This window comes from Lissotriton helveticus, chromosome 7 (genome assembly GCF_964261635.1).
Source record: "Lissotriton helveticus chromosome 7, aLisHel1.1, whole genome shotgun sequence".
NCBI lineage: Eukaryota > Metazoa > Chordata > Amphibia > Caudata > Salamandridae > Lissotriton > Lissotriton helveticus.
Window position 1 is genome coordinate 736,284,710 of NC_136068.1, and position 12,325 is coordinate 736,297,034.

The 12,325-nt window shown below is 45.7% G+C and overlaps 1 protein-coding gene across 4 annotated transcripts in view; it reads right to left on the bottom strand.

Moving 5' to 3' along the window:
• ARHGAP26 (Rho GTPase activating protein 26) overlaps positions 1-12,325 on the bottom strand; it is a 2,444,655-nt gene that overhangs the window by 1,651,072 nt on the left and 781,258 nt on the right. For all 4 annotated transcript variants that reach the window (XR_013598661.1, XM_078653061.1, XM_078653060.1 and 1 more), the window contains exon 11: positions 2,267-2,345. Coding sequence is in view for 3 of the 4 variants with exons in the window: in XM_078653061.1 (XP_078509187.1) it covers positions 2,267-2,345 (79 nt within the window). In the remaining variant the exon portion in view is untranslated. The remainder of the gene's footprint in view (positions 1-2,266; positions 2,346-12,325) is intronic.

Genomic DNA, 12,325 nt, shown 5'->3' on the forward strand with positions numbered 1-12,325 from the left:
ATCTCTGAAGCTGCGCATTGGGCTACGTGTAGTCCTGACCCCGAGCAGTATTTCCACTAAAGATTTCCGGCCTCCACTCCACGAGTGCTCCGTGGGCCTGTATTTTGTGATTCAGCTCGAGGTCCCTTTGCGATCCCTGGTCCGTTGGCCTGTGGGTCCCTGGGAGGGTAACTTTGATTTGTCTTGGGCTTTCCTGGTTGCTCCAGACATGCCCTGACTCCCCATAGCTAGGAGAGTCTACAGGACCTTGCTGGTCCTCACCGTAACTTGTTTCCTCTGCCCGCGTGGGTTGCATTTGCCAAGCCTTGTTGGTGTTCAAACCGGACACTGACCCCCTCAGCACTCTACATCCTTCGTGGGACAGCTCACCGTGTCCCGTGGCTGCAGAGTAAAGCATCCAATCTTCACACCTGAAGCACCCGACATCGGTGGGCATTTGTCTACCTAGCCCCTGGTCACCCTGAAGTGACCCAGACTCTGTCCCCTCTGCTTTCAGGTTCTTCTTACCTCGGATCAAGGCTTGGATTCCACCGGACACTATCTCCACGGCAGCAGCACTCCTTTGAGTCACGCCTTTGAAAACGACGAAGGTTTCCAACACCACTTGACCCCTATGCACCTGGCTCCCCTGGGATAGGTAACACGGGTACCACAGTACTCACAAGGGTGCTGACCTTAGAACCTATGATCCTAAGGGTTTGCTTTAAGTCCTCTCCAAAGTGTCCTTCAACTGTAATTTCCCCAACCGTGACTTTCCCATAGAGTTGTACGGAACTCGCGTCTCTGTTCACACCCAGCACCCGTCCTCCGTGGGCTCCCTGTGTCACTCCTTTGGGTGGTTCCTTGGGGTCCCCGTGATTCTACGTGCTCTAGGTACTGTGTCTGGTGAAGTTGTTGTACCATTTCTTTAGTATATGGTTCGGTCTCCCCCTGCAGCCCGCTGTGTATTGTGCTATTTACTGTTGTTCTATTGATTAAGTATTGTGCGCCTTGTGCTCTTATTTCTTATAGAGGTTAGTAAAGAGTGTTTAGTAATAAATACATATATTTTATATATCTCTTGTGTGGTTCTCCTTTCAGTTGGTTATTCGGGAGGTTCTGACTAGGTAAAACAAGTTGCTTCACATTCCTTCAAGACTGAGCCTGAAGGCTGCTCTCCATAGCTACCACTAGGATAGCTTTCATAAAGGTTATCTTTGACCTAATAATCAATAAGGGTTGTTTGGACTGGTACAGGGTGCCCACTTTAATTAGTGGACAGCATATACCAGGCCAACTTCTCACAATACAATCAAAATGAAATCACCACTACTTGCAGGAAACTCTGCATGCAGGTGCCAGGTTTTGGTTAAATTAATATCAGTGACAAAATGGCACGCTTTTCGGCTTCAGATATGAATTTAGAAAACAATGCATGGAATAATTCACCTCATCTGTACATTGTAAAAATATTGTAAGTACAAGTGACTAAGTGCCTTTATAAGGAAAGGGAACTTAAATGTAAGTTTCCATATTCCTATAGTGTACTCAGTGGGGTAGAATTTATGTCTTCTAATAAACAGAGTCAGCAGGCCTCTGCTGTCTGACAGACCATGGATGGCACCAGCTTACGAGTCCACTGCCTGAGACACCGCGACTGGTGGACGCTTCAGGGTGGCAGCAGAACCCGCCATTAATATGAAATAATATCTGCATCATTATCGGGAAGACTCATTTTTCACACTTATTATAAACTCAATTTAATATTTATGAACGATACATTTACAGTATCACGCAAAACATTCACACTGTAAGAGGCCATTGATTTGTTTTATACTTTAAAAAGAATAATCTATTGGTCTTGGTTATGAAATAAATAATGCGAAACGTTCCCTGTCTGGGCATTTCTCAGTTTTACTGAATTCACTGACCATTTTTATTTGCTGGTGGTTAGCATACTTGTAACATGAATAAGATATTACGGAGCACTACAATAACCCGTTAGAGCCATGTATTTCTAATCATCCTGACTCTTCACAGATGTGCCCATATTTCATGCAGTGTGTTGACTCACGGAGCCATCTTGCCGGTTTACATACAGGGAGGAAATGTGTGGAGTCAAAAAACAAAAAAAAGGATCAGAATCTCAATGCTCAATAACTTTCCCTGCGCTGTGCCTGGCACGGTTCTGTTGTCCACCATGACAATGTCATCACATATTTCCACACAGGACTTACCCGAAATATTTGACACAAGGGTGGTGCCTACCACTATCATTTTCACTCACCGGTTCCCGCCCATCCATCGCTTCCATCCAAAGCCGCCTGTCTTCTTCAGAGAGAGCCTGCATGGTGATCACCCCAGGTCTGAAAGGAAGGAGAAACAAAAAGGTCATAGAGAAGGCAAAAAAAAACCGATGGGACATCAATGTTCGATATTTACAACGTGCATTAAAGAATATGGTGCCTTGCTCCAAACAGTACATTTCAGTGGCGGCTGGTGACATTTGAAAGTAGTGTGCCGTAAGGGCTGACAAACAAATGGTCCAGCTTGATGCCTCGCAGCCGCCCGCTTCACTCGCGACTTGCTGCTTCTGCTGCACTGAATACATGCACTAAGTTCATTCTTGGCCAAAGTCTGCAGTTTTACTGCGTTTTTGCTGTCCCCCAGTCCCTCTGAAAAGGCGGTGTTTATATCCCTAGACTACGTAGTAGCCAAAGAAAGATGAAAAGCCGGACTGCTCCATTCCCCAAATTCTCCCTAGGGGCAGACCTCCCCCTTGTCAGCTGCCCCGCAAGATCCCATTGGCTTCTACATGCAGAGAGAAAACTATTCTACTGGACGTACCATTTGCTTTTTGTTTAGTGAAAATAAACTCTAGTCTTAAAATGCATCACTCTACCCCACCGCTTTCTGATTCTCTCCCCCATCCCTGATCAAGAACAGAGATGCCACCCTCCCTCCCCAAAGAAAATATACTGACTCAATAACTGCAGCATCAAACTACAGTCCTTTTTGTTATGGAGAACCAGTCTCGGACACCATGCAGAAAATCCTTGGCCCTTTCCTCCTGCACACGTTACTTGCCATGATGGTCCTGCTAAAAGCAAGTCTTCTTGGAGATGCTAAAAATACCTTTTTGGTTCCTAGAAATAGAAGACGGATGCTTTCCTTTTCCACTCAAGATTGCAGTATTGTGTAAATGTAGGTGATAATTAAAAGCAACAGACGAAAACTCTAGTTCCCAGTGGAGAAAACGAATTAATCTAAAAAAAACTCAGAAATGCACACAAGACATCAGCAGGCAACAGAAATTAAGAATCGGGAAATACTGGGCTCCAAACGATGACGGTGCAAAACGATGAAAGCAACAAGAAACAAAATCGAAATCCATCAGGGAGCAACAAGTAAATGTAAATGTAGTTGAGCTTATATAGCGCACAGCTACCCGCAGTGGGTGTCCTGGCGCTTGCTTAGGGAACCCTTCCTGGTATTCCCCTGTGAGATAGCAGGGTATCCACAAGGTGAAAGTCAGGCATCCCGCCGCGAGGGGCCGTTGTGGAGATTAAGCAAGCTATTGCCCAGAGTCGCAGAGTGTGAACCCGTGAGTCGAGGAGGCACCGGAGCGAGAATTATCGAGTCCGTGGAATTTTTAGCCCAAGACCCGCCGAGGCGGGGAATTGAACCCTGGTCCAGGACCGATCTCAGCTTACGGGTCTGCTGCCTCTAACCCCTGAGCCACACTTCTCCACAAGTGACGTTGAGACGCAACCCCAAAATCCCCAATTTTGGAAAAAAGATCTGGAAGTGAAAAACGATAATGAACAGGAAGCAGTACTTTGCACCATATTGGTATGAAACTAAGGATTTTTATGCTACTAATCGCAAACTAATCTCAGAGGGTGCTGAAAATTAAAAAAGAAAAAAATCACAATGCGAGCCTGGAATGTTCTTGAATCCGGTGCCACTCTCCCTCACCCCCCCCCCTCCCCAACCCCCACAACCCCCACCTGCCAGTAAGCAGCCTGTGGAGAGACTTTGGCTCTGAGACCTCCTCGTTACCTTATCCACGGAAACCGCAACTTCCCCTGCCCAAAAGCCCACGAGGTCCTCACTCCCCGCTTCGCCCCTTGAACTTGTCGCAACTTCTTTGAATGAATGAATAAATATGGTCGGAGTGCTCCGGTGTGTAATATTGAACGGATTTCATCTGTACATACCACACGGAAACTTGCTGTCTGTGTATTTAAACTAGGTGTGCAACGATTATGGGCAGCTTAGTTTCGCATATTTCTCGATTTTTGGACTTTATTTATTTCACTGTCGTTTTTTTCTCTTACGAGTATTAGTTAGTGCTGAAACAAATTAACTCACACTCATTTAATTTTGTTATACACAAGCGCTTACCTTGTGTAACTTTTCCTCACTGGTGTCTCAAAAGTCACAAAGGGAAAGTCCAATTACACTTAGTGCAAAAAGTGAAAACTGCTATGTAAATCGCTCTGATACCCGATTTATCGGGTCTAGTTCGCGCTATATAAAACTCCCCTAAATAAAATAAATATGAAAGCACTTAAGCAGTCGTAATATACCGGTGACGGTCCAAATCTTGTAAAACTTTGTGACCTGTGTGTATTTTGTGGCTGCAATACATACATGAAAGTGAACAGAAAAATAACGTCACTTTAATAAACGCACACAGTCGCGGCCGGCATTACAGGCGGGTGGGAGGGGGGTGGAAATGGTGTTGTTACGCTGCGGAGGGGATGGGGGGGGAGGCGGGATATTGGATAAATAATTTAAAAAAAAGTAAAACTTACCTGCTTCCCGCCTTTAACTTTCGAGACTCCAGACTCCGGACTCCCGCCGTCCTGCATTTGGAATTCCCAGGGTGCTGCTCGTCAACGGGAAGCTTGCAGGCAGCCTCCCTCCCCTCCACCGCGGCGTCTATGATTGGTGCTGCCAGCTGCCCCACCTGCGTCATTTCTCTCAGAGAGAACAGGGAGTGGGAGGTGTTACTCGAAGGCTGGGGGGAGGGGCTTGCCCACTGTTGTTAATACTGTCTGTTTGGGCAGCCTGAGGCCGCCCAAACAGACAGTATTAACAGTGGGCAAGCCGCTCCCCCTGCCCTCGAGTAACACCGCCCACTCTCTCAACCAGGAACTTCTGCTTTCTTGCCGTGCGTGAAGGCAGAAACAAATGGTAGTTATTACGGTAATAACTACCATTTGTTTCTGCCTTCTCGCACGGCGAGAAAGCAGTGGGGCGGCGCCCAACGCCCCCATAGAGGAGCCGCCACTGGTATATTTGTACAGAATATTTGAACTATTATAGGCAAAGCAAGATCTATCGCGACCAATGTGATGAAATCAAACAATCTAAAAATGTATTGTGTGTATTTCTAGATTTTGAGCTATTACTCTGCAAGGCAGAGCATCCATCAGTGATGTTGCCCATCATGTAAGAATTAGGTATTGATTGATTAGTGGAGGGAGAATGCAGATGACCTTTTCCATACAATGCTTTTGCACTATTGGTTCTAAGCACTCCCCATGCACACTGTCACCGATACTCCATAGTGTTCCTACACAAACAAATGCTCACACACAAAATCACACCGTTTCTAAACTGAACAAAGCCCTTTGCTCATAGTGCTCCATCACTTCAATCAAAAGTTGCCCATCCCTTCAGAAAAAGCTTGCATTGTGATCACTAGGCCCTATAAAATGTTCAGGGGACAGTAGCGGCTGTTACCGGACAGGGGTGGTGAGGTGGGAGGGGTTAATTAACAAAAATAATTACTTACCTTGGAATGGCCGATGCCTTCCCTGCGCCCTCTTTCTTCTTGCAGTTCAGCAGGCAGCACAAAGCACCCGGCACACAGGCTCCCCAGAGCCAATCGCAACGCTGCAATGCAGCGATGTGATTGGTCGCCGTGGATCGGCGCTCGGAGTGGAACAGGGAGCCTGTGCATGTTCCTCACCAGGATGTGTAATGCAGCCTGGTGGGGAAGATGAAGTGTTCATACGCACTTTGGGAGTGCAAACCATTCCTCCCCTGCTCTGGCCAGCCCCGCCCCACACTGCACGCAGGCCACGGACTGCATGCAATAGGAAAAATAAAATGATAATAAAGATACGCTATTGTCACTTTATTTTTCCTTTTTGTGCAGGGAGGCAACGATCCTCCGCCTTACCGGAGGACCTGCCACTTCCAGGGGAACCATATCATTAATCCTAGTCTATGCTTTCAGAAATGTGCCCTAGCACTCTTCACATTAGAATTTGGCCATAGTCTAGAGCTCAGGCAGTATAAATAGCTCTGCCTTCACTCATACATACCCTAACTACTGTAGCCTGTTTTCTTGCTGGCACCAGATGCTCTGCCTGGCTGCCCCTAGAAATAAAATATAATCACCCACTCTTATTGACTGCAAGAGAAACTGTGAAAGGCTAACATACATGAGGTGTCTAATCGCTCTCCATAGAAAACCAGACATAACACGTATAAATAAACACACACTTGAGGCATGCCGACCTATTTTGGCGGGCCTGTTTTCCGTTTCTGCCTTGGGGTCACCCAAACCTTAGGGAAAATTAACTCCTTTTTATGTCTCGCCTAGGCAGCACAAGAGCGGTCTCTTCGAGACATGCTGTATCTACTCTGTGGGCTTAGAGCACATCCATCATTTTTCATTCGTTCCATTGTTTGTCGTTACATCCTTACATTTCTGTGGTGAATCGCTTACATTTATCCCTCCTCTTGGTGTGTGTTACTGCATATGGTGAATGGCCCTAATACTTGTAGCCTTATATTTCTGGCCATTTATGTTAGTTTTGGAGCATTATTTGATTAGTTTGCCTAGGCTCGTGTTTTAGAATTGTTGTGTTTGTTATTCGGCTTTGCAAACAAAATGCGCTAAACCAACGCCTGTAAATCATGTCCTTATGGTCTTTCTTGTTTTTTTCTTGTTTTTTCCTTCTCCTGTCATCAGTATCTTTGATGTTTCTTGTGCTCTGCATGCTCCCTCCTCCTCCCTCCTATCTTCAGCTACAGGGCTATCAGCTGCTTTCAGTAAGTGCAGGCTTTCTTTCCTGTCACCGGCGTTTTTGATGTTTTGCGTACTTCGCATGTTCCTTCATCCTCCCTCCTTGCATCCACATGCTTTCTATGTATGAACAAAAGAGTTCTGCTGTGCCAGAAAACACGGTTGAGTGTGCGGTGAGTACTGGGAGTCGCTGCTACATTGTACGTGCTGATGTGGGGCTGCTACACCCCGTGTTATGGTAACTTCACCACTCCCTACACTCTCAGTAGAGTCTTTAAAAGGAATTCCTTCCTTACAGTATGAGTCACTGAACAGGAGAACAAACTGGGCTGTGAATCTGACCCTCACTCTTCCTCCTCCAGGTCTGTCTACGTCCCCGTCCCCCTAACTCTGTACGTGTGTATCTCTCTGCCCGTATGTAATGTCTTTCATTACCTATCTATGGCCCTCTGCCATCTTTTTGATGGTTCCTCTCTCTGGTGCTGTCCTTCTGTGTTACCCCAGTCCTGTCCCTCTATCTATGCCCATATTTTTCTCCTGGCCCCTACTGTCAGTGCCTTTATGTCCGTGGCACCCTGTACGTCTGCCTGTCTGTCCAGTTTTAGCTCAGAACATATTTGTCTTTTTTACCTCATAGTTCTGCGGACCTACTTACTTCTACTTGTCTCTGCCCCACTACCTTTTTCTCTTTGTTCCTTTATCTGAACCCAGACACATTGTTGCTTCCTCACTTAAATTGTATTATCAAGCAAATTATTTATTTCACAAAAACTTTTTTCTTCATTATCGCGTATACAAGCACTTCCAGATACGCGAGTTTAGACTACCAGTTGTACAAAAATAACACTTTAAGTACTTCTCAATGCAGTTCTATAATGTACCTTCCTGTGTCAAAGCTTCCATGTTTAACAACAGTAAATGTTGTAGCAGCAATAAGATGGGTAAAAGCGGGATTTAACAGCATCGCTCACCTGGTAGTCAACCCAATATTTTCAGTTTCAAAAAGTAGAGAATGGTGCACACAAAGGAGGAATGTTTACCCAACATTCAAATTTAGAAACCCTAAGGAAGGAGTCCTATACAAAATCATATAAATCCAATGGCCCACACTGTTTACAAGTTATATATAGTTGTTTCCACAGTACTATATTCATCAATAATAAACTCTTGAGTATTTTCAACTCCACACGAAAGTTTGACGTTCCAAGTCTTGGATTGCACAAGTCATTTAATATTGTTGTTATGATTGTTCAAAACAGCATTTTCTTTCCAGTAGCCAACACGTGTTCCGTCAAATGGGCTTTATGTCTCTGTAGTCAAAGAATAGCAATGGTTCTCAAACCATATATCAGTATTCCATGGCGATAAACTGGTAGAGACCAGTTTTAGGTTGGCTTGTCATTTGTGGTAGGTAGGCAGCGCTGTAAGTTCTATAAGTGGTAGTGCCGGGTCCATATGTGTCCGCTATTAGTTCGCCTTCGGTGTAGCAAAGAGTACTCAGTGTGAAGCAGTGTTCTGTAAATGTTTTAGCATCTAGGATAATGTGCTGCATAGCTAAATACTGATAAGGTCCCAAAGGCGAGACCTATTTGCTATGCTAATGCTTGCTGCTTTAGTGCCATATATCTAGGTCCTATTTAAAAGTAGTGAACATTTTTAATACAATTGGTCTTTTTTTTTTAAGGAAAGTTGTTAGGGTACTGCTTTTTTTACTTAATTTTCATCGATTTTCACAAGGAAAGGAATGTTTACAATTGGCAATAAGGAAGAAGCCATACTTCACATACTAAATAATTCAAAAACATGCATCCTTAGGCCAGTGCTCAGCTTGTGCTGGTGATTGCAGTTGGTGGGCATCTGCACTTATTTTTTGGAACTGAGACTCTCTATCAGACTTCGAGACGACTAAGAAAGGGAGAGGCAAAAAGGGGGAAGTTGGAGGAGGTCAACTACAGGGAAACATGAGAGAAAACAGGCACGAAAAGAACCTGTAAGAGGGAGTTAAAGAGATCGAAATTGTAGGGTTGTGGACAGATGAGGTGGCACGAAGTGAAATCAAGACTACAGAGTTATGCAGTAGGCGTATACGTCTTCCATTTTCTATATATTTATTTTCCAAATTATCCCGTTCACAAATGGGAATGACTGTTTTTCAGTCCATATTTTTTTTATTGTGACTGGTGCATCACAGAAACGTATTTTAACAAGTACATGAGCCATTGATTATGTTGTTAACAATACACTTGAACACAAATTAGACAGTGAATGTGTGCTGTGCAACCTGCGATAGTGGTGCTTACGAGAGGATTCATAGGGGCTTAAACAAACAGGGCAACTATGGAGCCAGCTTCCAAATAGTGCCTTAACAATACACTGCAAACCCAGCTCTGTGATGCGAGATGGTAAGTTTGTCTACATACTCCTCCTGCCCTGGAGCTGCTGCGTTACAGCGAGCCCCAATAATAACATCTTTATAATCCATTCAATGAGTAGGTAACAAACACGTCACCTAGCGTGGGTGACTCTGCATCACTTAACTAAGCTCAAGTTTGATGGGATTGAAAAGTCCTGCTGAAGTCTACAGTGGCTTGTTAAGGAACATGCACTTTTGACTACAGATCCCCTAAATCCATAATACCATTCAAGTCTCTCAGAGAGTACAAATGCAATATTAGAAACAAGCCTCTTAAAGCACAATGTTCCTAAGTAGTCCCAGTAATGGGACACCCTGCAATATGTTTTTCACTAAAGGTCGAGTTACTTACCTTCGGTAACGATGTATCTGGTAGAGACAGTCTAGCCGCAATGTCGTCCATGGGCGTGACGTCAGCGGAGCCATATTGGCCCCTCCCGGCGCTGACAGCAGTTTGCGCTGGAAAAACTTTTCCGCGCCACAACGCGGAGCCACCACCAAAAACTGTGAGAGCACGGGAACAGTGTGCAAAAAAGATGAAAAAGAAATTGAATGGTGAAAAACAGCACCATAAAGGACAGTGCCAGGCACTAGAGACTGAAAAATAGTTAAGGGAAAGAGCAGAGCACTGCTCTGAGAAGCAACCCTGCACAGGCGAAGGCGAAACCCTCCCCAGAGGCAGAAGATGTGAAAAAACAGCATGGCAGACATGAGAAGTCTGCAACCACAATAGGGCAACAAGCTCGGGACATATGAGCAATGACAATCCACCACAAGTCAGCAACAGAAAGGGACGTTGCATCCCCTGTAAGAGTCCCATAGACTGAGGCAGAGCCAATAGACTTCAAACCAATGGACCGCTGGGGAGGTAAGAGGCCTCAAGGCTATTGAGAAAAGGGGGGTGGGGGGGGGGGAACAGGAGGAGATCCCACACAGTATGACCCAGGAGGTAGGGTCGCAAAGGAGGTAGGGACACAAAGGACACATGACACATGAGCAAACCGCCCAATCACGAGAATTGGCGTAGCAGAGCAAGCAAAACTGAATGCAGCATCCCGTTGAGGAGTGAAGTGAAGATGTCAACCCGCAGGAAGACAAAACCATCCAGCTGGATGTGAATGCATAAAACCCAACCTGGAAAAGTCCTCGCAGAACGGGGAGGATGGGTGGGCGTTCAGGAATCTGCGACTAGACTGTCTCTACCAGATACAGCGTTACCGAAGGTAAGTAACTCGTCCATCTGATAGAGACATCTAGCAGCAGATTTCTTAACTTAGAATAGATACCAAAGCCATGCCCATATAGGAGGCGAGTCTGCGACTGAACCCCACCAAGTTCCAGAGAGAACTTAGCCGTGAACAAGGCGACTAAACACAGAAGGGACAGCAATTCTGGCACAGCCAACAACAGACCATGAAGTTCTGACAAGAGGGGAAAACAATGGGAGGCAAAGGCACCACAAGCTGTGAAAGAACAGCTGGAAAACGTTTGTGTGTATACCGGGTAGAGAGAAAAAGAACCACAGAGCCAGAAATGCCAGTGCGAAAGTGAGTCCATGGCTTCGTAAAGAAGATGAACGGAGCCTAGGGTCCGATGGATCCGACGCGTCGATAGGAAGCAAGACCCAGAGAGAGAACAAAAACTGCAGGACAGAGTCGGCGCATATCATCCGAGTATGCACAATAGTGGTGAAAAGCACTGTTGAATCTGCACCAGCTAAGATACATGAGGTAGCATTGGCAGGATGCCGACCCATGACCAAAAAGTGCAGGCAGTACCAGAAAAGAAGACACTTCAGTACCCAGTCGCTCCTTCACAAGAAATGCGAGAGGGCAGAAGACAACAAGTAGAAGCACCCAGACACAAACACAGTAATACTGGTATTGATGTGTGGAGTCAGGAATACATATAAGCCTACAGTGTAGACACCAGAACCACACCAAGTATAGTGAAATCCTCCTGTAGGGTAGCATTAGCAGCCCAGACACACACAAGAGGTCGCACCATGAGCAGACCACACAGACACTGCAGCAAGGAAGGTTGTCTGTGCAAACCCGGTGGGGGAAGAGCACAGAGCAGATATATGTAAAGAAAGATACATATTGAACAACTATGTGTGGCAGACAACAAGACAAGGGTACGCCATAAGAACCAACAGTCGTCATGAAGCAGAGTTGGACAGGACAATGTCTATATCTGTAAGCGACATCAGCCACCCATCCAGGAGGAGCCATGGTTCTCCGCTATACAGACGAGGAGATGGAGCAGGACATGAAAGTGGAACCAGTCAGGACCAATATAATGGCCTAGGAATGTACAGACAAGACCACCCAAGAAAGCGAGTATCTTGAAGAGAACACTTTCTCCGAGAGTGTTACAGCAGGAACCCAAAGCAGAAGCGTGAATAACACCTGCGTGGAAAGGAGCAGGGAAATAGGAAAAGCTCCTGTTTGGAAAGTGCACACAAAAGGAGGGCACAAGGCAGTGAACAGCATAGACGTAAATGTCGAAGATGCCACCGCCTATAGACAAGTCCAGACCGGGCTGAAGTGCGAGAAAGCAATACCCATCCCGGAGAGCGAGGGTAGGACCAGTTACCGTAGAAGAGGAAGAGAGAACGCAGGCACCCCATGATAGCGAACATACCAGGGTGCACCCAAAATATGAGCAAACACTGAAGAAGTATGCCGTGCAGCGGATTTGCCCTGCGCTATACGATGGCTGTGGCTTTCGACAGAATGCTGTAGAATTTCATCTTTTCGTTGAATTTTCTCTTGCGTTGCAAGATGTTTACCATTTTGGCCTCAAGCCTTTTTTTCTTCTTTTCCATCTCAGCTGCGTGTTCTGCTTTGAGGGTTTCGGCTTTCCTCTATGCAGTTGTCGAA